The following is a 26,149-nucleotide window of genomic DNA, read 5'->3' as shown; positions in this document are numbered from 1 at the left end:
ACAAAATACCATTATTAACAACAACAACAGTAACAATATTTTTTGGGCAACACACTAATGCCACTGTCCCTTTGAATCTTAATAGCAGAATTGGCGATTAGCTTTAGGATGTGCAATTGGTATAAAGTGAACTCATTGGGTTTTTGTCACCTGCTAGTTCAAGGGCATATTAATTATTCCCTTTCCATTAGTTATTTAATGGAAAAGTGAGTAATTATATTTATGAAACAAATAATTTTTTTATGATGTGTTAGAATATAACTAACTGTTGCCCAGACTGACTTTATGCAAGTCAGTTTTAGTAGTGCAGTAAGACTACATATGTTAGAAGTTTGTGTTGCATGGGCAAATATTAATATGCATAAAATCAAGCATTTGTGATAGAAGACCTTTAATGTAGAATATTTTCTTTCAATTTAGATCCAGGACATCATTGTTCAGACTCAAGAAGGCCGGGAGACTCGTTCTGCAAAGGATGCATTGTTACTGTGGTGTCAGATGAAAACTGCAGGGTATGGTGGCAGCAAATATTTAATTCCAATAAACACCTTAAGCCTGCTGTATTAAGTAAGGAAATATTAACATGGAAGGCTGCATGAAGTTTGGCCAAATTCCCATTCAGTTCATATCAATGGGAATATAAAACCTCTCCAAGTGCTGTCAAAATATACCACAGGGACAGAGCTGTCTACCGCAATGTCATAAAGCGTGTTTAAAATGTGCCCTCTGGGTACTTCTGTCATTGGCCCAGTAATGTGCATTTCTGTGGCACAGCATTCTGTGAGTCCTGTACTGAATTCAAGCACAGTTTTTACTTTGTGATTTTCTTCGTGTAGCTTATGTCTGCTTCCTGATGTTCTTTAAAAAGGGTTTTTTGGTTAGTTCTATATTTGGTGCAAGCTGAAGCTATTTAAATACTTTGCCAAGCTTGCAGTTTTCAGAGAAATCCAGATGCTCACAGTGAGGGAGCAAGAATCTTGGGGGTAGCATATGTTTGGATATCCCTTCTCCCAACCATTTCTGAAATGTAGCTGTTGTATGCATGGCCATCCTGTTTGAGGTGCCATAACCTGATTTGGTCAGATGAAAATTGGCTACCCAGATAGATGTTTCTCTGGTGCTTTTTAATACAGCATTGTCAATAACTACTGTAGTATGGTTCAGGAAGCCAGTGCATCCCATGTTGACCTTGATGTGACTAGCTCAGTACAAATACAGATAAACATCAAAATATCACAGTTTTGACAGGTAGGACAAACCATTGCTAGAGTACCTTTCTGATCCTCATTGATTTTAGAGTGGGGATCCCCCCCATAATATTCTGTAGATCAGGATGAAGATTTATGGATGTTGTTGGACTACAGCTCCCATCCACAGAATCCACCATAGGCAGTGGTGATGAGTGATAGGTACTAGAGTGCTACAAATTTCCCTTCCCTGTCCTGGATCAACTGGAGGTTCTTAGATATCTCATGAAATGACACAGTGGAGTTTGAAAGCTTGTGTTATAAAATGAAATGTGAAAGATATTCACACATAGATCCCACTGGAGCATATGAATTAACATAATTTCCATCACAGTAGTAACTAAATTGTGCCTGACTTTGTGTATTCATTTGTTGAAATTAAATCCTACCTATCTCCCAGAAATTGGGATGCAAAGCGTTTTGCAGCCCATTTAAAAATATCTTTCAGTGGATAAAAGCAGGTACAAAAATGTACAGGTTAAAACATAATAAAATTGTAACATTAAAACCCTATTGAATGGGGTTTGTAGGAATTAACAATCCATCAGCAGTGCAGCACTATTCCATTAAGAGTTTGTTTAACAGCAGCTGATCGGTTGCTGAAAGCCTGCTGATTAAGGACACAAGCCCCATTCTCTCTGCAATCATGTCACTTAAAAGATATGGAAACATACCAGTTTCAGAGCAGCCATTATTGCACATCCTGACAGTCATGTGACTGGGGCTGCTTCTGTCTTCGTACTCTCTTCTGGACTCCCCCTTAACCCTGCCTCCTTGCTGTACAACCTCCCCAATGTACTTTTTGGGCTTTTTCAAATTAAATTTTTATTTGCACTTTTTCATGCAGTTCCCCAGTTCTGCTAATGTGATTTAAATTTTTAAAGAAAGAAAGAAAGAAAGAAAGAAAGAAAATAAAGAGAAAATAAAGGCAACCAGCCTGCTTGGAAATAGTGAGGGAGAGGGGGAAGACACTGGAGTTTATCACACAGGAGGAATTTCTCTTAGTTTCGAATGAAAAGAAAGTGGGGCCAGAATGCATTCACGTGAATTCTCTAGTTCAGCGATTTTACATGAATTTGAATTGCGTTTGAACTGACTCCCCATTGCCCGAAAATAGCTTGCCATTGCCCAAAATTGTGTGTGGTAGTCTATCACACATGTAATCTTGAGGGCAGGGAACCGTCTATTATCCCCTCTGTTGTAAGCCGCTCGGATTCCCAGTGATTGGGCGGCATATAAATAAATAAATATAACGTGAAACCCTATTATTGCGTTTGGACTGACTTCCCATTGCCTGAAATTGTGTGTGGTAGTCTATCACGCAATAATCTTAAACCCCATGATTACATTCTGATTGCCATTGGATTATACTTCCAATTTCCCTTTTTCTGATAACATCTACTGACACCACATGAATGCCAATATTACAGTTGTCTTGGCAGCAGTGTTTAGCACCTGAGGACTAGTTTGATTGCAAAAAGGGGAACCTTAATCATGCTTTGGAGACACAGAAGCTATGGGCTGGAGGCATTATTGTGTGATAAGTATCACTAAAGGTCTTTCCCCCCCAGCTGTAATCGTGTTTTAAAAGCTGTGTATAGTAATCTCTTAAGTAAGTATTTTCCACTGATGGAAGGTCAACAGGGAAGGGTCCCATTTAGGCTTCCATGGGTGCAGCCCAAGAGATGGTGGTAAATGTATTTAGATAACATTTATTCTTTCAAATTAGTTAAAGTTTGGGGATGCTATTGTATTCTCCCATGTTGAGAACTGAGGCAGAGAAGGACTATGGATACCTTTAAAATAAAATGACATAGCTGTATATGATTTTTCCTAAAGGCTAGACTCCCCAGAGGCTGTTTTTACTTTGAATATCTGCAGCTCACTGGAAATCAACCATCTGTTTTTGAGTTCCACCCTATTGCCATGTTCTGTTTTATTCTGCCAGAGCCTTGAGCATGCTATTTCATTTGCTTTCAAGCTTGTCATATTTCTAGCACATTGTTTTCCTCTCACCAATGGAGCATGCTTAGCATCTTTACTGTGGTCCAAGTCTGGAGCTGTTCTGATAGTTGAGGCATGGGCTATCCTTCCCCACATGCCATGTGGCCCAGTTCTCCTCCATCTTATTTAACAGTTTAATACAGCATAATATGTTTTCAATGATTTGAAACAAACCCATTAGATTTAAACAAAGAAATGTGAGACTGTCATCCATGTATGATCTTTTAATTCTATGGTGAAGTAATTATCCACCTTTTTTGCAGTCAAAACTTTAATGTTTATGCAAAAGAGGGCACTATTAGCAGTCTTGGGTTAACCATAAGGTTTATGGAAGTAAAAAAAAAAAAAAGAAAGAGAGAGAGAGAATATTGGGGAACTTGTTGAGAATATAAAGAATCTGAAACAGCCTAATACGAGCTGAGTATTCTCATTTGATCGCCAATTCTTCTTGAAGGTGGATGTGGAGATAGGAATATGAAAATAAAGATGAAGGATGTTAAAAGGGAATGGAATATACTGGAAAGGGTATGGCTAATTAGCTGATTAACTACTTAGCTAAACCCCTGAACAGGCACACTGAACAGGCACCCTGCATCATTTCATTTCAGCTTCCACTTTTTTGATCTGTTCATGTATTTTTTTTAAAAGGGAAAAAAATCAGCTCCCATGATATTGTATTGTAACAAGAAGCACAGATTTATGCATATTAGAATATTGGAATAGGTGGGTTTTTAATGGTTTGGGTAACAAGAGAAAGAGATATAATTTAGTCATTTGTCCTATGCTGTCTTTGCATGTATCCCTTTACATTATCTCATAAACAATAATTGGTCTTAATTTACTTCTTGGAGAAAACTAGGGTATTGTCTTTGATGGGCTTTACTGCAATTAAAACAGAGCTTGTTTAACTTGAACAAGTTTTTCTCCTAGGATATTTCTGTTGGAAGATTTTTGCATTCTCTCTCCCCCTGTTTAGATAGACAGGGATTTCCTGCATGCAAACTCATCTCTCTCACACCTTCAAACTAACCATATGACTTAGGTCACTCCCCCTTTAACAGAATTCTCTCTCAAGATTTTCAACTGAACTGTTTGTTTTCCCTCTTCCTCCTCTCTCAACTTTCTTTGGAAAGACGGTGAGATAAAGATTTCTTTTTACCTGAACTATTCACTAGCTAGATTAGGATACAGCATCTATGTATATATACTGTAGATTAAAGCCATTAGTAAACTTTTGTTTTGGATTACAAACTACTTGTGTTGTTTTTGGAATCAGTCTCAGTTATTAGAGAAGCATAGTTAGACAAAGGCATGTTTCTGCTACTTTGCTAATTTAAAGCTAGATACTAACAGGCTTAGCTTTGACATTTTTGATATTTAAATATTTTTGTTTCCTTAACAAAGGCTGAAGCCTTAGGAAACTTAAATTACCCCACACTTCTATCCATTATCAGGTATACATTAGTATGCATGTATTTTTGTGTGCATGTGCCTGTGTGCATGGGCCTAGATCCAATTGTTAGTCAAAACTAGAGAAGACCTCATTAAATCAATGGTAATTTGATAAGTCAACACATATGTGAGTTCTATTGATTCAATTGATTCTGCCTTGGTCCAGGCACCAGAGGGAGAGAAGATCTGTTGAGCTTTTCCCTTTCCCCACTGCCATTCCCTTCTCCTTTTGTGTCTTGTCTTTTTAGATTGTAAGCCTGAGGGCAGGGAAATGTCTAATTTTTAAAAATGTAAGCTGCTGTGATAGCCTTTTGGCTGAAGAGCCGGGTATAAATACTATAAATATAGGAGCCCTGGTGGCGCAGTGGTTAAATGCCTGTACTGCAGCCACTCAACACCATAAGGTTGCAAGTTCAAGAACAGCAAAAGGGCTCAAGCTTGACTCAGGCTTGCATCCTTCCGAGGTCGCTAAAATGAGTACCCAGATTGTTGAGGGCAAATTAGCTTACAGTTGTAAACTGCTTAAGCACTGCTTCGGTGGTATGAAGCAGTATATAAATGAAGATTGTTTGTATAAATATAAATATATAAATATAATTGGCCTGTGCTAGTTGGACTAATAATAGAACTGTGGTTACTGACATACACATACACACACAGTCTACTGCCTCTCCTTTTTATCTAGTATTACCAAAAAAGCCGAGTGTGCCTGTATTTCTGGAATGGGTAGGAGTAGATAGCTGGAATAAATGGAAACATCCTTTGGGCCTCAATCAGATTGAACAGCAGTTGGACTTAGCTTTTCTGTATAGATGATCAGAGTTGTGCATCCAAGTCAGACATCCCTTTTTCTTTGGTGGAGCATCTGCTTTTTCAAATGCTGTTAGTTTATGCTACACTTCTCATCATTAAAATGCAGATGTACCAACTGCATTGGGAAATATTGGTGTTTTCCAAGTTACAAGAGACTACTGAAACTATTTGTCATATCAAATAGTGTATGCAATTAAATTACTGTTCTGTAGTTGTCACATTTTGAATTGATTTACAATGCCTTTTGTTTGTGTGTCCCCATCTTTGCAATGCAGCTACCCCCATGTGAATGTCACCAATTTCACCTCCAGCTGGAAGGATGGTTTGGCTTTCAATGCCCTTATTCATAAGCACAGGTAAGAATTGGAAAGATACCCTGCAGAGATCTCAGGTGCCATGATAATGGGCACTAGAATGTTTTTGCTGCTTTGTTTAGGCTAGTCTTGTAATGATGACTGCATGTGCAGAGGCTTGGCCACAGAGGTTTAAAAAGCTAAAGGTATTCCCCGTTGACAAGGTTGTCAAGTCATGTCCAACCATAGGGGGTGGTGCTCCATCTCCGTTACGAAGCCAAAGAGCCAGCATTGTCAGAGACTACTCTGTGATCATGTGGCCAGCATGATTGCACAGAAAGCCACCATCTTCCCACCGGAGTGGTACCTATTTATTTACTTACATTTGCATGCTTTCCAACTGCTAGGTTGGCAGAAGCTGGGACTAGTAATGGGAGCTCACCCCATCATGTGGCATCCAAGCCTGAAACTGCTGAACTGCTGATCTTGCAATCAACAGTGTTTTAACCACTTGAACCACTACATCCCTAGTAGTAAACCAGAGGTTTACCTTCCTATAAATTTTATCACTTTCCCCTCATTAACTCTGCCTGCTGTCCCACCTGTCTGCAATAGCTCTCAATCATCTATCTCTTTATCTCCAGTGTTCAGAGGTGAGTCCCGCTAGCCATATAGCCAGAACAGCACAGTCTAAACACACAGCAAAGGTATCAGCTGGGGTGAGGTAACTTTAAATTTCACAGAAGGATAAGGATTTGTTGGGGAAAGGAGCTAATAGGAAGAATGGGGAATTCTTTAAAATAAAACAGCTTAGGTGGACTAGTTCTTTGGCCAGTATCAATGGCTAACTGTTGTGACTTCATGACAGAACCTGTTATAAGCGGGATGGAATGGAGCATCCTGAAAAAGAATATGGGTGTCTGGCTGACTGAAAGCTTTAATTGATAAGATAAAGGTAAATCCCGGTGGCCAAGCTTTTGCACATGCACTGCAAACTGCAACATTTTGTAAAATGTAACTTCCATTTCCTTTGTTCTAACATACTGATAACACACTGATTATTTTATTACACATCCCCTGCTTCATTTCTAGGCCTGACTTGATTGACTTTGAGAAACTGAAGCACTCAAATGCTAGGCACAACTTGGAGCATGCTTTCAGTGTGGCAGAGCGGCAGCTTGGCATCACCCAACTCCTTGACCCAGAAGGTGAGTCCATTTGGCGCAGTGCCTGCTCTTTCAAAGCAGAGAATACAGCTGACAAAGCAGATGAGAATTATACTGGAGATGTGGCTTTAAGAGCTAAGGAAATGGCTATTCATCTGTGGAACCTTTACACTGCATACAAAATGTCTGACTGAGAAGATCTTGAAAAAGTTACATGTGTGAATCTAAAATGTTTTTCGTTCTCTTCCATTTGTTTTTGTTTTTTTAGTAGTGTACTTTCTTATGGCACAGTGCACTAATAGGCTTTTCAGGCAAATATCTCTGAAATGGAGCTAACACATAGATTTGTCTACTTTTACACTGGCTATAAAGACTATCATATTCTGAAGCGATTTTAAAGTCAGAAACTCTGATGATTCACTTTTAGTCTGCTATTGCTCATCAGCAGAACGTTTTCAATTTTGTTATATTGTTTTTATTTGGAAGCTGCCATTAATTTGTTTTATCATAGGAAAGTTGAACATGAATGTTCACATACAATACAACTCTTGCATATGGATACAAATCAGCAATGTGTTTGTTTTTATTGTTAAGTCAAGTAGACTTTAATTTACACTGAACCTATGAATGATAGACCTCTAAGAAACCCTGTTATTTGTAAACTCAGGGCTGTGGCTTCCTTCATTGAGTTTTTCCACCTGTTGTGCATTCTTACTGTTTTCTAACTGCCTTCCACTTTATCAAGCATTATAGTCTTTTCCAGTGAATCATGCTGTCTTATGATATATCTAACGTATAATAACCTCAGTTTTGTCATCTTGGCTTTTAATGTTAGGTTCACTTTAGGCTTGCTGTAAGTCAGAAATGACTTGAAAGCACAGAACAACAGATAAACTACAACAATAGTTGAAATTAAGCAGAAGGAAATGTAATAATCCTGTTTGCATCAGTCCTAGCACTGTTTGTTTTAAAAGTTAAACATAATCAAAAGACATCCTGTTTTGTTGTAAATCTGTGTTGTAGTACTCTCATTTAAAGACATATTTCATTTCCTCCCCATGGGTTCAACACAATTCACATTATAATTACTTACTTCTTCATGGTTTCTGTGGTTCACACTATTTTGTATTTTGCACCTGCGCAGAATACCCAATAGTGTGAATTTAGAGATGACCACTTGAAGAAATACAATGACAGGCATGCAATCTGTCCTTTTGTTTTATTTTATTTTTTTATTAGAGAGTCAGTCCTGCTACAAACATCTAATTCTCCAACCCAGAGAGATAATATCCATATAGGAAAGCAAGTTTAAAACAAATAGCTTTGCCACTATGCATTCTGTTTTTTTATCTGAAGTTGGCAGGGAGATGAGGTGATGTTTATACTATATTACTGTTACAAAAGGGAGAGGAAGATTTCAGGCACAGCTCAAATCTGCTGGTCACTGTCTTCATATTAATAGTTTTTTTCTTAAAATCTGCTTGCTGATCAGATGTCTTCACGGAAAATCCAGATGAGAAATCCATCATCACTTATGTAGTTGCTTTCTACCACTACTTCTCCAAGATGAAGGTGCTTGCTGTGGAAGGAAAAAGGGTTGGGAAGGTAAGAATATGACTATACTGTATAACCATAATAAATTTGCTGTAAAAATAGTTGTGCCATCTCTTAACCACCTTTTCACTGGCTTGACTTGTTCTACATATGTTGTTGACTAGTGCATTCAGTAGACCTTCTTTGCAGTTCTTCTAATACATAGATTTGCAACTTCCAGGAGTAGGAGTGCACACTGAACTTCATGGAATGCAGCAGGAGCCACACTGCCATCACTGTAGCTGCAAAAATTCAGCTCTCTATGCTATGCAATGCCTACCCTTCTTTTTCCTTCCATAAGGGAAGGGAGATGTCCTCTAGCATGACTGCACTACTGCCCATTTTCAGTGGCATTGTTTGATAGCAGCAGCAAATGGGGTGGGCTGGGGCTGTAAAAATGTCTAGTAGGGTTGTATGTGGCCCAAAGGCCAAACTTTGATCATGTATGAAATCATTGTTATTAATTGTAAATGAGTAATTATATAATGAAGGTGGGTAAGATACATAGCAGGTTTTGCTCTCTCTCTTTGACTCTGCTATGACTGTTTTCCTTTAGATCGTAGGAAGATAGTGAAAGCCACTGAGAACTGCACCAATGCCCATTTACATAAATCCACTTTTCATCTGTTTTATAGTTAGACTAGATTAATGAACATGGAAGGAACCCAGGGACGGGCTTTATAGGTAGAGATGTATACCTCAATAACGCCTCTGTAAAAGGCTAGTTTTTACAAACTACTTTTATGTTCCCCAGACCTCTTTTCCTCCTTGCCCTCTGTCTGAGCTGGTGTGTTGTTGTTGTTGTTTTCAGCAAACATCAGCATTGGTAGGATGGTGAAAGAGGGCTGAAAAAACACAGAATTCCAATGTCAGGTTGCAACTATGTACCTTCAGTAAACAATGCAGTAAAGTTTGAACCGGAAAGAATGGAATTCTACTCTAGCTGTAGTTGTGTGTGCCTGCCTAAGACAGGTAGGGTAAACAGCATCCCTTACTGAACATATGTGAACAGGAGAAGAACAGAAAGACAAATGGAAAAGAGATAAACCTTGCCTCACCAGCTTCTCCTGTTATGTTAAGAAGCACAGATCTATTTGTCTAGCCACCTAAGTGGCAATCATAAGAAAAGTGGAGGCTGATGAAAGGAAGGGAATAAAAAACATCCCAGGATGCATTTGGAAGAAGCCTTATGAAGTTTCTAGAAGGTTTAAAATACTTTTGATTATTTCTGCATGGCTTTACCTAACCTAGTTGTTTCATTTAATAAGTACATAATCTATGGCCTGAAACAGACGGGCAAAAAGCGCTGGCTTTTTGGGGATGGGGTGTGTGTGCAGACGATGCACGATCCAAAAGTGGCTGGAAGCCATGTGGAGAGCATGCTGAGTCCTTGCCAACCCGGAAAACCCGGCACAAAAAGGAGTGATGCAAAGCCACACCTGCTGGTGGCTGGCTTTGGGACTATGGTCCATGGTCCTGTGCCAATTGGGGGCCGATCAGGACTGACACAGCCAAAGCTGCCGGTCTCATTCACCTCTTAGTTTTGGATAAAACGTTTGTTGAAGTGCTCTTCTTTTTTGTGATGTAGGAACCTATCCCAGTTCTTTCCATGCTATTTTTATCTCTGGTACTAATTTTTCTGTTAATAAAGTAATGCTCAGGAACACATCTACTTCGTTAACTGAGGTATATCCGTATATTACATAAATATATAGACATTAATATAGCAGGCTTACATCGGAACAGTTCTTCTATGGGAAATTAGGTGCATTATCACAACACTCTCAGTCTCTCTAAACCAGATTGTTTGGATTTTGTGGTCTACACTCATTCTTTTTCAGTCTACAAAGCCTGCATATTTCAGCATGGGACTGAGATGGATTGTGGTACACTCTGGACAGTTGGTTCCACATGATTGGGTAGCAGCAGCTGGAGATAAATATTGAGGAATGTATGGCTATAATAATAATTTGGTTTCTCTAGCAAATTAACAATTGATGAAATGGTGGCAGTCTGAAGACATCCACATTTATTTTAAAGCCAGAAAGATTCTCTTGTTAATCTGGTCTGACAGGCCAGAGTCTTCTAAGCAGTCATCCTTGTATGCAATTTCAAATTTCTAATGTAGTGAAGTCAGACTTGTTGACATTGTTGAAGATTCCTGTACGCAGGATCTGCAGGTTGATAAAGGGCTTGACATATTTCCAGCAGCAGCAGGTGCCAAGTAAGCAGCACTTTGTTTGTTTATTCCTTTTCTCAGGTAATGGACCATGCAATGGAGACTGAGAAGATGATCGATAAGTACAGTGGGTTGGCTTCAGACCTGCTGATGTGGATAGAACAGACCATTACCATTCTCAATAGCCGCAAGTTTGCTAATTCTCTGGCAGGCGTGCAGCAGCAGCTCCAGTCCTTCAGTACATACCGCACAGTGGAAAAACCGCCCAAGTAAGCACCTGTCATCTGAAAAGGGGGGTGGAGGTATTTTTTTAAAAAAAAATAAAAAATTGCTGATGTTTACCATTTTTTCAGAGGCTTAAAATGTGCCTATCTGCATCATGACTCATTTAGTTTTGGTCTGAGGTATTCTGAGGACGAGAAGATTGGCATGTGTTGGTGATGCTCTAATGAATAACATTGGTGAACCAAGCTGAAGGGGAAAGGGGCAGTTGATATACCCCCAATGACATTTTGGTATGATGCCAAAATAAAATGCAGTTCCAGTGATTTTTGTTCAGATCTGCAGCCGTCCTTGTTTTGTTTTGTTTTCAAACTGAAGGAATTTGACAAATGGTGATGCTGAATTGTTTGGAGTCATTTGATCTGTTATTTCAAAGAGAAGAAATGGGAAGGTGACCCCCTGCTCCATTCTTTCTAGTTCTCTTGCAAGGATTACTGAACATAATTGTGACATCCAGGGAGCAGTCTTCCTCGACAACTAAAATGAGTGGGAAGATACAATAACACCTAGTGGTAATGCTAGAAGACTAGGGGTAGGGATTAAGGTTTACAGCTAGAGATTAAGGCACGGGACAGACCGCCCCAAAAGTTTGGCCTGCCAGCAGACTAAATCCCTCCGGAAGGAAGCCACAGCCACCAAACTGCACGGCTTCCCTCCAGAGGAAAAAGAACCCAGAAAAACGGTTTCTTTTTGTGTCTCAGGGTGGACATCACGAATGCGCCAGTGGCTCAATCAGGACGTAAGCAATGTGCGGCGCCATGTGGATGCCACACAGCACTTACGTCACAATGGCGGCGCCCATGTACACTGGACTCCATCATTGTGACGCCACCATGCCGTGCTAGGGTTAGGGACCGTGCAGTTGCTGCATGGTCTCTAACCCTAAAATCAGCGCCAGCATGGAGCATTTGGGCGGTGTGTACCGCACCAAAGTTTTACATTTAGGGATTAAGGTTATATTTAGGGATTAAGGTTTGCATTTAGGGAGTGAGGCTCTTTGAGCACAGTGGAACTTTATTCTGAGTAGAATCAGAGCATAATAAGGCAAAGACTGGGTTTGGATTGGTCCTCCTCCTCATTTTGTTAGACATCTTCTAGATGATTCCAATTTATGACAATCCTGTTATAGGGTTTTGCTTTCCCTTGATTATAGCCTCTAGCTTTTCGCTGATTATAGCACTTGGTATTCCCTGGCAGCCTCCCTTCCAAGTACTAACTAGGCCTGGTCTTGCTTAGCTTTCAGGATCCGGTGGGATCTGGTGCCTGTGTAGTTTAGCCAAAGTAATGCACAAAAACCAAATGTTATGGCCTGGGTTTACAGCATGAATGTGCAGCTGTGGTGGGTCTGCAGGTCAGCCTTCTGCCCCAGGACCCTCTCAGAGCTACAGCAGTAGGTGGTGATCAGAAGTCCACATCTGGTTTTGAAAAACAGATGTTAAACAGTGCAGTGGAGAGGACAGCTGCAACCTATTTAAATAGTAAATTTCTGCTCTTGGGAGACGATTCACCTTTTGGAGTGTAGGGAGGGTGCTAGGAAGATAATGATTTGGAGTGATGTGTGGGGAACTGTGCAGAGCCCCAGAGCTGTACTTTGCCCACCCTTGGTTTAGAACATGGTGTAGTTCAGTGATTTTATAACACATGTTGTTTGTGCTGCATTTTTGTTTTGGCGGTGTTTTTTTCACTCAGAGCATACTTGCAATTTCCTCCCCATTATAGGTTTCAGGAGAAAGGAAATCTGGAAGTTCTGTTATTCACCATTCAGTCAAGACTGCGAGCCAACAATCAAAAAGTGTATACGCCTAATGAAGGAAAACTAGTATCTGACATCAACAGGGTATCTTACATAGTTCTTCATGTGCAGTGTTGGGGTTTTCTTTCTTGAAAACATTTTTATTCTTCCTTTGCTGATATGAGACTGCTCAGTACAAGCAGTGTAATATAGCTGGTTTGGGCAGAACACATACTTTGTTCACATAAAGCTCCCCAAACAATCCTTATAATCTCAAATTCTTTCTAAAAAGGAATCTAGAACAGGGCTAGGAAGGATTTTGGCCTGAGACTTGGGGACCTGCCGCCCCTTGGTGTAGTGGTTGCCCATTGAGCTACGTGGATTCCTGGTCAGTATAAGCAACTCCATATGTTCATTAACTTGGTTCATTTATAATGAAAGATTAAAGATAAATACCATACTATCTGATAATTTCTCATTTATTTATATGTATACTGTGTAATTTATATTTGCACACTATCATTGTAAATAAGAAAGTTAAGGAGCAAGATTGGAAAAGGGATTGGAAATTTAATCAAGTACTGTATCTAACTGTTCAGACTTTAGCAATGAGAAAAGAAGACCACTATCATCTCTTTATAAAAATCTTGCATTTTCCCTGAGACACTGTGGGTTAAAGCCCCTGAAGTCTATCCAGTCTGACAGCTTATTACATTCCTTCAAGAATTTTGCAATATTTATACAAGGAAAGTGATCTTTAATCAAAATACATCTTCAGTCAAGTCTTTCACTGCTGATAAATCCAAGTTTAGATATCCATGGCATCATATTCCCAGAGTATTTTTCCTTCAGGTGTTCCAGTATAACACAGAAAGGATGCTGAGAGCTTTGTCAGTTTGTGGTGACTGAATGCCAGAAGACTTTTTTTAAAAAGTTGGTTCTTCTGGATTGCATTGGAAAGCCAGTATGTGCTAAAAATTCTGTATTTTAGGGTGAAAGTAGTCAGCTTACAAAGAATAACACTGCAGTAAGATTGACGTGGCCTTCCATCCAGCAGGTCTTTCCAGTTAGTCTGTGCACAGACTGGTTAAGAAAGTCAAAGGAATGATACTTTTCTTATCTATTCACCACTTACTACATGCTCAAAAGAGCAAATAAAATTTAAGAATTAGGAAAATGTGAGTATACTTTCCAGCAATTTCATGGTTGTCTGGAAAAGAGTTTACTGTGATTGTAGAACTGCTAGACTTCACCATGTATTATTGTTTACTTTGTACATTGCGTTTGTTCAGTTGAATAGGTATGTGAAAAAAATTATATATATATATATATATACATATACATATACATATATATATATATATATATATATATATATGAGAAGAGCATTGTGTGAATTACCCCTTAAATATACCTCTCTTAGGCCCGGGACAAACCGCCCCAAATGGGTGGCCTGGCGGCGGCCTGTTTTCCTCCACAGGGACACTGCCACCACCAAACCACATGGCATCCCTCTGGAGTAAAAAGAACCCAGAAAAACCAGGTTCCAATGGCGCACTCGTGATGTAATGGAAATGCAGCAATGTATGGATGCTATGCGTCCCTTAGGTCAAGATGGCAGCACCCGTGTGGACGGGACACCACCATCATGTTGACGCCATTACATACTAAGGTTCCGGACTGTGCGGTTGCTGCGCGGTCCAGAACCCTAGTATCGTTGCCACTATGCCCCTTTCGGCCCGTCTGTCTTGGGCCTTTCTTAAATGAAGAGAAATGAAAGAATAAGAATGTATTCGTTTGGTCAGGGAGCCTTTTTCCGATATGAGACTAATCAGTACAGCCATTGTACAATGAGCTATGAAACCTTATGTACGCATTTACATAGCCTCTGGCTATTCTATAATATCTGTGAATTGTCATTCTTATATACAATACATTTGCACAGGCCTGGGAGAAACTGGAGAAGGCAGAGCATGAACGGGAGCTGGCATTGAGAAATGAACTTATTAGGCAGGAAAAACTGGAGCAGCTTGCCCGACGTTTTGATCGCAAGGCAGCAATGCGGGAGACATGGCTGAGTGAAAATCAGCGCCTTGTTGCACAGGTAATATGAAACTGCCTGGGAGTGTATTGGTTTCAATCTCTGATCTGTCTGGTGGCATCAGGAATTGTAGAAGATATTTCCTGTGTGGGTTTCTTTGCAGTTACAATTATCCAAACCCTTTTGCACATATAGCATCTTACCCACAGCCAGAAAGTAGCTATAGTTTTACAGACAGTTATAAATATGATTGTAAGGCACAGTGACTGTGAGAGGAGCTCTACTATGGGAAAGTTCATTGTGGATAAGCTTCTTTCCTATGTTCAGAGGTACGGAGTTTTAAGTCTAGTACTACCCCTTTATGGTTTGAGACTTGATTTTTAAACACAATTTAGCCAGAATCCTGTTGATTACTCCCAATTAGAATCATTTGTTCAATGGTGAGTCAACACATAGATAAATTCCATTAATTCCATGGTCCATTCTAGTTGGAATTAATAATAGAATTGAGGCCATAGTCTGTTGGCTACAAATAAATTTCCAACTCTGAGGGAAAATTCACCCTTGATACCAAAGACAAGTTTGCCATTCATGCACCATTTCTCACCCAGCATACCACACAGACTGTGGGAGGGTCAGTTCTTTATTCATACACCAGAACAAGCAGTGGACATGGGCTAAACAACTGTTTTTGGTCACATCTCTCACCTTGTGTTTACAAGCAATTATATCCCTCTTGAACAACTGTGAGCATTCACTTAGAGGTCTGCATTGGCTGAGCAACAAGCAAGCATCTCCTATGTAATATGAATTAGCTTTTCATCAGAGCTTGGAAAAGTTAGTTTATATTTAGGTTGAGAATAGAATCAGGATTGACACAGTCTATATTAAAGTGATGAGCGGGTAGAACAGAATTGGCAGATTCTTTTCCTCTCCTTCTCTGGCATTCAGTCTTCAAGCATCTTACATTACTTAAGAGCATAAAGGTCAAGCTATAGAACACACACACAAAAACCCACCTCTTCTTACTTTGTTATAATACAGGTGTCAAGGTACAGTATTCCAGCCCACAAAAATCACTGTTCTGCCAGTATGTGTTGATTATCTTCCATTAAATGAGTGATCTAGAGTGATAGTGATGTATAGCTGAACCATAAATTTGCAAGATCCATTTGCAAGAATCAATCTGTTGCAGGAATCAATAAACTATAATGTGATCTTTCTCTTTTTCTTCTGCTTTCTGCTTTACCAAGCATTGTCATGTTTTCCACTAAGACAAACACTCTACCAGTAACTTAAAATGGTACTCAGATCCTTTCTGTTTGAAGTTTGTTTTTCACTCCCACCTTTTCACTCTGTGGTTTGCAACATGAGAGAGATGTTGATGATGATCAAAGACATGTTTACTTTGGACAGGATAACTTTGGAAATGACTTACCAGCTGTGGAGGCAGCAAAAAAGAAACATGAAGCCATTGAAACTGACACAGCTGCCTACATGGAACGTGTCCAGGCCATAGAAGAGGTGGCGAAGGAGCTAGAGCTGGAGAATTACCATGACATCAAACGCATCAATGCTCGCAAAGACAACATTCTGAGGCTATGGGAATTCCTACAAGAACTGCTGCAGGCCCGGCGTCAGAGGCTGGAGATGAATCTTACACTGCAGCAGCTGTTCCAAGACATGCTGCACAGTATTGACTGGATAGATGAGATGAAAGTAAGGAAGGGAGTGGGTGCTAAAAAGAAGTTGACCTATTGAGATGGAGGCTGATCTCTTGTGAAGGCAAAATGCTGCACTATCCCAACTTATTTATTTAACGTAGTCATATACTTATATTCCATCCATATGCCTAGGAATTCTCAAGGTAGCTTATGCAAAGTACAGTACAGTGGGCCCTTGGTATCTGTTGGGGTTTTGGTTCCAGGACTCCACATGGATACCAAAATCTGGATGCTCAAGTCACAGTAAATACAATAAGGTAGTAAAATTGTGTTCTTCATATAAAATGGCAAAATCAAGGTTTGCTTTTTGGAATTTTTTGGTGGGGAAGGAATATTTTCAAGCTGTGACTGGTTGAAACCATGGATGCAGGATCTATGGAGTGCCAACTGTATTCCTTAAAACCTTATAGAATTCAAATGAATAAGAATAACAAGCCAGACATCCAATGCATTAAATAATTAGTTACATCAGCAGTAAAGCTACTAGTGTGGTCCTCAAAATGACATTATAAATATCTTGATGAGCATCTTGAAGCCTGTTAAAGAAGTAATCTTAAAAAAACCACTATGATTTAAGTGTTGCATAGCAAGTATGTTGTCACTTAAGATCATTAAGGGACAAGCATAGAGATAAACATAGCAGTACTTACTTTATGAATCAGCATACTTGCTATGGCTTTCATAGGCTGCTTAGAAGGTTTCTCAATTAAACTTACTGTATATACTTGACTATAAGTTGACCCCATGTTTAAGTCAAGGGCAGGTCTTGGGACCAAAATTATGAATTTTGATATGACCTTTGGATAAATTGAGGATAAAACTTAGGGGCATGTAACAAAGGATGTAAAGGATGAAGCAAAGGAAAATGATGCCAAAGTACTTAACAAAATTCTAGTACGCCTAACTGTCTGTTCTCACCCTATTATTATTATTATTATTATTATTATTATTGTTATTTACATAGCGCTGTACATACAAATAATAAAATCAATAAAGGCTGGATGGATGATATGGGCACTGCAGTAAATCATGGTTGTGCAATGTGTGAGGGAGGTGACCAGGCACAAATGGGACTAAGAAAACGCACACGTCAAAAGGATGAAATAGCAAAGCAAAGAAAATGGTGACTATGGCTCCACACAGACAGGCCAAAATAAAGCTGGTTCAGGTCACTTTGGAGGTATGCTGTTTAAATGATACATGTGTCCTAAGAGTCCGGAAGCCATACCAAAGCCATGCTCCAGTCCTAAGGACTGGAGCGTGGCTTTGGCACAGCTTCCGGATTCTTAGGATGCATGCATCATTTAAACAGTATACCTCCAAAGTGACCCGAAACAGCTTTATTTTGGTCTGTCTGTATGGGGCCTAAGTTAGCAGTGATTGTAGCCTTTAACTTTAATGTGACACCTTTGCCTTATTTTAATCCAGAAGAGTAGGCAAGCATAAACAAATGTCATATTCAAATCATTCAAAGCCTTATTCCTCTAGACACTCCTTTGAGGAGAAGTGCCAAAGAGCTACCACTGCCACCATTTTCCCACCCAGGCATTCAAAAATGTCAGAAGCAGTGCTGTGGCAGAGAAAGTAGGGGGTGTGTGTCAGTATTTCTTTTAGGTGTTCCCGGGACTAAGCTCTCATCTTTTACCATTCTACTCACTCTACATAAGTGCAGCCAGGCACCCCATCTCCACATCAGACATGATGATGGGGTCTGCTCAGTAGAAATAATATTGGAGGGAGGTGAGAGGCGCAGTGGAAGCGGGTCCATGGTGTGGCAGCCAATGGGCAGGTAAGCACCTGCCCATCCCCACACCAGCCCATGGACCAACCCGGATTAAGACCAGGCCAGGGCAACACGATGGCTTGGCCTAAGCTATTCTGAGCCTTCTGCTCAGCACCTATTTTATTTATCAATCAACACATTAATAATCAGATTACAGTTTGGAGATGTGTTCATTAGTAATGAAAACCCCCACAATCATCCAGATGTCAAAGATGCACAATCTTGTTGTTCCAGAATGGAACATATGAGAGATGCCTTAACTGTAATCCTCTAAAATAGCTAATTTTGGATTAAAAGTACAACAACTTCCAAAATCCAGAAAACATCAATATCTTTGGTTAATTTAATTTAATTAATTTCCTGGACTTTGTATCTGTCCTCCAGAGCTCACATGACCAAAAGAGAGGAATGGTCTCTGCTTTCAAGACTATCCTGCTGTATCCTCTTAACTGAGAACAACAATAATAACATTTTTAAATTTATTCATCTTTTATGAATTTATAACATTAAAACCTACAAAATATACAAATCGTATAAGACATACAAGACATATATAACAATATTCATTCTTCTTATATAACATTCTTCCTGTCTATCGTACATGTTACATACATTCTAACTAAAATATACTTCCAAATGATTATATTTTCCAACATTTTTGATGAAATGCAGGCCTTTGACTCCAACATTTTTTTCTTTTTCCTGTAAGATTTTTAATACCTTTGCCTGAAGAAGAAGCCAGTGGATCTTTGGAAGCTTGTATCATGTACTTTGTGCATTTTGGTTGGCCCAATAAAAGTATGTCTGTTTTCTGGATTTTGAATGTTATTGTACTTTTCTTATGTCCAACATGTCTACCTCTAGATATGTTTTTTGGATTAAAAGTGTAGAGCTAGATACACGTTATAGGCAGACATATGCAACATATGTAACAGAGTCCTGATGGTGGTTTACTTTTGTTTTGTAAAACAATGAGCTTTGGGGTAAACAATTTTAGATGAGGAAAGATATACTTTTTCTTACCTGCCATTTTCTCTACTCCAGATCACCCATCCAAATTACTCCACAGCCCAAGGTTCAAAATGAAGCATTATTAGCCCAGTAGAAAGTGTTTATTATATTTTGAAGAAATGACAAGTAGAGGGAAGATTAAGCCCACCTGCTGTTTCTTTGCTCAATCTATCCTTTCCTCAACCCATGCTTTTGTCCAGACATGCAGATGTACATAATGAGTACAGTATATGGCCCTTAGGAGCGGGGAGAGAGAGAGAGAGAGAATCTTTTCCCTTTGTATTTTTGTAGGTAAAACTTTTGTCTCCTGAATCTGGAAAGCACCTGTTGGAAGTAGAAGATCTGCTTCAGAAGCATAAATTGATGGAGGCTGACATGGCTATTCAGGCTGAGAAGGTCCGTGCTGTTAGTGCAGCTGCGCTTAAATTTGCCAATGGAGATGGTAGGTGTTTGTCCAGCCAAAATCTTGTTCCTTTGCCTGACTGCCCTGTTTATATTCAAAAGCTATATGTACAAAGGGGAAGGGATAAGGAAAGAGGCTGCCTGTATGCCACACTTTGGCACCCACCTCCTAGTAATTGCCTAAAACAAACGCCTCTGTTATCTCGAATTATTTTGTTAGCTTTCACTGAACTGACTGAATTTATAGTAATGTGGTCCAGAGTGTACAGTATAATCTATTATTATGGCTATAAGTTGAATCTCACTTATCTGGAATTCCAAAGTTCAAAATAATTCAAAATCCAAAACTTTTTCATTAGAGGGCAGAGATATTGACACCTTTGCATTCTGATGGTTCAGTGTGCACAGGCTTTGCTTCATGCATAAAATTATTAAAACTTTTGTATAAAATTACGTTTGAAACATAAATATTGTGTTTAAAGTTGGGTCCTATCTTCAAGATATCTCATTATGTATATGCAAATATTCCAAAATCCAAAACACTCTGGTCCCAGGCATAAGGATAAGGAATACTCAACCTGTATTAAGTCCAAACAGTATGTACAGCATTTCTCATCTCTAAAACTATAGAATACTAGATATGTGCTTTAGGATTATGGCTGACTACATGTTGACTTCTAATTGCTATGACAGTGTAGATTGGAGGAAGGAAATCATATGAGGAGTTGTCCTCCAGAGGGTAGTTTATACATGTAACATCACACTTCCTTATTGACAGTCAAAACAGCAACTCCTTGCCCCAGTTGATTCAGGACTCTTTCACGCTACACAGTTATAGCACTCTGATTATACTTTACGTGCTATGGTTGCATCCTTTGGAATCCTGGGATCTGTAGTTTGGTGAAGCATTAGAGTTCTCTAGCTGAGAATTTTGAGTATACCTCCCAAATTGCCAGTCTTATAGGATATTGCCATGACAGTTAAAGTGCAGTCATAGCACTATTATTGTACAGTGTGAAAAGGCCCTCAGCATCGCTTCCCAGTATCTGCAGTTTTCATTTAATTGTGTTGGCATGGCCTTTTATATGATAAAAGATACCCTAAAAGATGCATGTCCCTGCTGCTTCCTGTGATAAGGAGGGACTTGTTTACCCTAGTGAAAAACTCTGTACTCAACCCAAAGCCAGTGCTGGCAGTACTCATGATATATCACTATTTCCAGGGAGAATGCATATATTTTTGCCCTTATCCCAGCTTTGCCCCTAACTAAGCAAAATTGGAGAAAACTGCAAGGTTTCTGGGAAACTCCTGAGTGATGTTGGATTCATTGTGCATGTGGACAGCTGGATTGGGTCTGGTGAAGCCCAATCTGATTGTCCACACAGCAAGAGCCACTTTCTCATACTGAGCAGCACAGGGAAAAGGGATGGTCTATTTTTGGAGCCACCAGCATGGCTTCGTCACAGGCAGAAACTCTGTGTAAAGCCTACCCAGCATGCCATCACTTCTGCTGAGGACAGAAGGGGGCAGCTGTGCGATCAATAAGGAGGGGATAGAACAACCCCTTTCTTATTGATCACATGGTGTAGTAACCCATTCTGACCTCAGCAGAAGTGACAGTGATGGGCAGGGTCTCACAGGGAGTTGTTTGGCCAGCGAGACTACAGCATCAGCGACACTGAGGGGGATGAGCCAGCGGGGCTGGTATGGTGGCAGCCTGGCAGACCAATGTATACAGGAATGTAGCATCACACTGGATTCATCCCAGTGCATGTGGTCACCATCATGGTCAGTCTAGGGCCAGTCCAGAGCATAATGCACCAGACTGGCATTGGATTAAGTGGCCAGTGTAGACATGCTGAGGAGAGAGTGAATTTAAATGCATCTGCTTGAATGGGAGATTGCCAATGAATACCAAGTGCTGGAGGCTATATTTCAGAGCAAGGAACTGGCATAACCACCTCTGAGTATTCCTTGCCTAAGATAACCCTATGAGATTAATGAGATCACCATAAGTCTACAAGTGACTTGAAGGCACATACACACAGTTGAGAAAGCCATCTTTTTAATCAGAATTCTAATCTGCAACAGCCTGGTCTGACACTGCCCAGTAAAGCAATTTATTGGGGGTGGGGTGAAGGAGAACTGTAAAATTTTAAAGTGATAAAAGACTTCAGTTTGGTTTTATGCAACTGAAGGGTCCAGCAGTTGGTAGCAGACAAGCAGCAGTAAACTCTTTCAGTGTTTATATAGAGCTGCTCTGTTCTGTTTGTTTTCTGCATGTTTTTATCCATATATGCATAGGAGCAGCTCATCCACAGAATAAAGTTCTCCTCTCTGCAAAGTCTCTTGCCCCAATTATTTTAATAGTTTTAGCTGCCTTGTTGTTGTGTGCCTTCAAGTTGTTTTCAACTTATGGTGACCCTAAGGTGAACCTATCATAGGGTATTGTTTTGATGGGATTTGCCTATGCCTTTCTCTGAGGCTAAAATACCCAAAATACCCAGTGGGTTTCCATGGCGAAGTGGGGATTCAAACCCTGGTTTCCAGCGTCTTAGTCCAGTACTCAAACCACTACACCTTAGCTGCCTAGCAGCACCTAACAGGACTATTCTGCTCTGTTTGCTGTTGTTGTCTTTATTTCCTCCTCCTAGAGCTATCTCTGGATTCTTCCTTTTATCGCCTCTGTTTCCTCCAAGTTCTAATTTTGAACAACATCCCTTCTTTCTATTTCACTATTTTGTCTGGCCTTGCTTTCTGGGCTTTTATTCCCTCTTCCTTTTCTTTTCTCTAATGTTTATGGATATGGAGTGTCTGGATTTTTAGGTGTGTTAGAACTTCCATTGTGTTAAGATCATCAGAATTTCAGTGTTAAAAAGATGTTGTTCTCCTCTTACTCTGAATATAATATTGGTAATTAACAATCAAATCATATTCCTAACTTACAGGGTTTTCTGCAGTGCATCATAGGACCCCAAAATCCTATAAAAATCAAACAGTGCTGCTGCTTTGCAGAAAAGTTCATATTAATTTACAGATTTTTTTAAAAAAAGAATGAGACCTTCAGCAGTATTTTTGTGCATTTTTTTAGATCATCGAATGATCTCTATACTTCAAATACTTCCATGTTTACTTGTCCTTGGTGTAGGACAGGAGGGAGAGGTCAGGGAAAGTGAAAGATTATGCTGTATAATCAGGGTAAGGAAAGGAGAGTTGGAGCCAGGCAAGATTGTGTTGAGCAGGGACTATCAATCAAGGATGAAGCTGATTAAAAAGAAAAAAGGAAACAGGTGACTATTATGGATAGTGAGGAAAGAAGGAATGGCCTGAAAAGAACATCCCTCAGTCTAGAAAGAAAATGTAGAATGAGGCAACAAAGGTCTTTCCAGAATAAGGATATACCATCACCAAAAATTGTGTACATACACATAGAATGGAAGGTAAAGCTTGGAAGATTTTAGTGACATTTGTATGACAGGTTTCCAAATGATCATTTCAGTGATGTAATTTTTCAGTTGTTGCTCATTTTTCTGCAGCAGTTGTCTCTCAAAGAAGTGCTTCATTTTAGAATATAGATGCATTTTCTCAGCACTCAGACATAAATATATTGTGTTGGGAGTAATATACTGAATTGTGGCAATACGTTGTATTGTGGTTTAGAGTCCTAGGTAGAATGTAATTGTATTCCATGACCCCAGGCACATCTTGGGTGGTTCTTGTGGCACCACTGATGAAAAATGGCATAGTTCCCACTCTCCTTTGTCTGTGGACATGTTAAAATCATCATTTAAATGATGATAACAGCAACATTCTAAAGCAAGTTTGGCGAACCTTCGTCATCCCATGAGTCATATTCAATATCAAATAGATACTTGGAGATATGTGCATTCCAGTAGTGGGTGGGTCCAAAGGCAAATGGCTAGAATCCAAAATGCAGGTTATTTTAGCTTCAAGTTCTTGATGTCAGTAATTAAGCTTTACAGATTATATTTCAGGTTTATAGAATGGGGAAAAACCCATACTAAATTGGAGAAACTACAAAATAATTATGTCATGGGGAAAGGGATGTGGCTTTATGGAGGTTCTTCAGACCTGTTCTAAAGCTTGAGATTACTCATGTGGCAAATATCCACAAAGCTACCTTCTCACCTCACACCTGAGCTTCAAATTTTATGAAATGTTTCCTCTTGTTTCACTTCACTGTTTGATTGGTGTGGATTGCTTCTCTACAAGATTGCAAAGCACAGCTTCTCTGACTTTTTTTAAACCAATAAAAAGGCTCCAGATGCAATTACCAATATGGTCCTAGAGCTATCCTCAGTTATTACAAAGTTCCTTCCCAATCTTTTCTGCACTTGGTACTTTACATTCTTAGATTACCTGGAAATGCCCTGGAAGATGCCAAATTTTTCCTTTCTGTTTTAAAGGTAAAGGTGTTATGTATCTCCACTGACTATAGCTTTCTGCCCACACATGCTTATACAGGTTACCGGCCTTGTGACCCAAAGATGATACGAGATAGAGTAAACCACCTGGAGATGTGCCATCAAGAGCTAGTGGCTTTGGCTGCTGAGAGGAAAGCTCGTCTAGAACAGTCCAAGCGCCTTTGGAAGTTCTTTTGGGAACTAGATGAAGCTGAAAGCTGGATCAAAGAGAAAGAACATATCTATTCTTCCTTAGATTATGGGAAAGATCTGACCAGCATTCTTATCCTGCAGAGGAAGCACAAGGCTTTTGAGGATGAACTGCGTGGCCTGGGAACCCACCTGCAGCAGACTATCAAAGAGGGGGAAACCATGATTGCTCAAAAGCATTTTGGAGCACCCAAAATACGTACTAGAATTGAGGAAGTGAAAGCCCTGTGGGCTCAGCTTCAGGAGCTTGCCGCTTTCCGCAAGAAAAACCTGCAGGATGCTGAAAGCTTCTTCCAGTTCCAGGTAGATGCAGATGATTTAATGGCTTGGTTACAGGATGCCCATCGTCTGGTGTCCAGTGAAGATGTGGGGCATGATGAATATTCCACTCTAGCCCTGGTTAAAAAGCACAGGGACCTTTTAGATGAAGTGGCAGACAACAAGAGAATCATGGACAATCTGAACAAGCAAGCCCAGAGCTTCCCCACTGAGTTCCGGGACGTCCCAGGATTTGAGAATCGACTGAAGGCTATTCAGGCAGCATATAATGAGGTTGTATCTCTAGCAGATTTGCGCAGACAAAAACTACAGGATGCCCTGGATCTCTATACAGTTTTCAGTGAGACTGATGCATGTGAACTTTGGATGAATGAGAAAGAGAAGTGGCTTGAACAAATGGAAATTCCTGATACCCTGGAGGATCTGGATGTTGTGCAGCACAGGTAAATGGCAGTAAACCTGCTTCCTGGGCAGTAGCTGATAGACATGTGGACAATGTAGTTCTAATCAAGCAGGCTGAGCAAATCAGGGGAGTGTGACATGGATAACTGGAATGATAAAGTCTTGTACTATTTGAAATGCTTATCATTTTTGTTATGGTATAGAGGCCATTTATGATACAACTAGACGTTTATCTTGGTTTACCAGGTTCTTAAATCCATTCTTTACAGTATAACATATCTTGATATAAAATAACAAGTTACCACAGGATGATCAAAAAAATCAGAATCCTATAACTTATTGTTACAAATAGACTTACAGTTCTATATTGTTGTATACTTGTTGTTCGCTACCTTGAGTCCCTATATTGAGAGAAAGGCAGGATATAAAATAATAATAATAATAATTTTATGTGTGAACTTTTGAGAACTTACCCCTGTCAGCATGTGTAGCTGAATACAATCTGCTAGATGGAAGGAAAGAGAGCATTTAGTTAGTAACCAAAAGAAATGATAAAATAGTTTGTTTAAAATATTCTTCATTTACTCCAGATACAAATATTAAACTTGGCTTCCTGTGTTACCAAAGTTCTACAGAGTTGAATGAGTGTGAAATCTTATATTGACCATTGTATTAGTGGAATGTGAATGTAAAGTTGCTGTTGTTTAACTGTAGTTGGCCACAAATCCCCAACCTGATGTGTATACTCAGAAAATACGTGATGATTGCCATCTACAACACATGGGTTTTCTCACCAGTTATTATGCTGAAGTACCTTCAATGGTAGGAGTGTTATCCATGAAATCACCCCTAAAACGAAACAATGACATACATGATGAGCTCACGGTTCAAAGTGACTGGCCTGGCCCAAATTAGCCTCGGTCTCCTACAGCTAAGAATACTCTCTTAGCTCACTATGTATGCAGTAGGTCAGGATTACATGGGCATAGTGAGAACCTTTCATATTGGCTGCTCCTTACTCTGAAATTCCCTTCCTCCAGAAGTGTGCCAAAGCCAAATCTACCTGTCCTCTGAAAGTGGCATGAGCCTTTTAAAAATCCAGATTGAAAATG

At 39.7% G+C, this 26,149-nt stretch overlaps 1 protein-coding gene across 8 annotated transcripts in view; it reads left to right on the top strand.

Moving 5' to 3' along the window:
- The window catches only part of SPTB (spectrin beta, erythrocytic), a 170,646-nt gene that overhangs the window by 89,646 nt on the left and 54,851 nt on the right, over positions 1-26,149 (top strand). For all 8 annotated transcript variants that reach the window (XM_089520531.1, XM_089520529.1, XM_089520533.1 and 5 more), the window contains 10 exons: positions 421-512; positions 5,792-5,872; positions 6,902-7,017; positions 8,468-8,580; positions 10,829-11,016; positions 12,749-12,866; positions 14,707-14,865; positions 16,219-16,521; positions 19,612-19,762; positions 24,208-25,078. In XM_089520531.1, coding sequence (XP_089376657.1) covers positions 421-512; positions 5,792-5,872; positions 6,902-7,017; positions 8,468-8,580; positions 10,829-11,016; positions 12,749-12,866; positions 14,707-14,865; positions 16,219-16,521; positions 19,612-19,762; positions 24,208-25,078 — 2,192 coding nt within the window. The remainder of the gene's footprint in view (positions 1-420; positions 513-5,791; positions 5,873-6,901; positions 7,018-8,467; positions 8,581-10,828; positions 11,017-12,748; positions 12,867-14,706; positions 14,866-16,218; positions 16,522-19,611; positions 19,763-24,207; positions 25,079-26,149) is intronic.

The sequence above is a fragment of the Sceloporus occidentalis genome, unplaced genomic scaffold (genome assembly GCF_023333645.1).
Source record: "Sceloporus occidentalis isolate IW3139 unplaced genomic scaffold, rSceOcc1.0.p SCAF_4, whole genome shotgun sequence".
Classification (NCBI taxonomy): Eukaryota; Metazoa; Chordata; class Lepidosauria; order Squamata; family Phrynosomatidae; genus Sceloporus; species Sceloporus occidentalis.
This window is presented reverse-complemented; position numbering and strand designations above follow the sequence as displayed.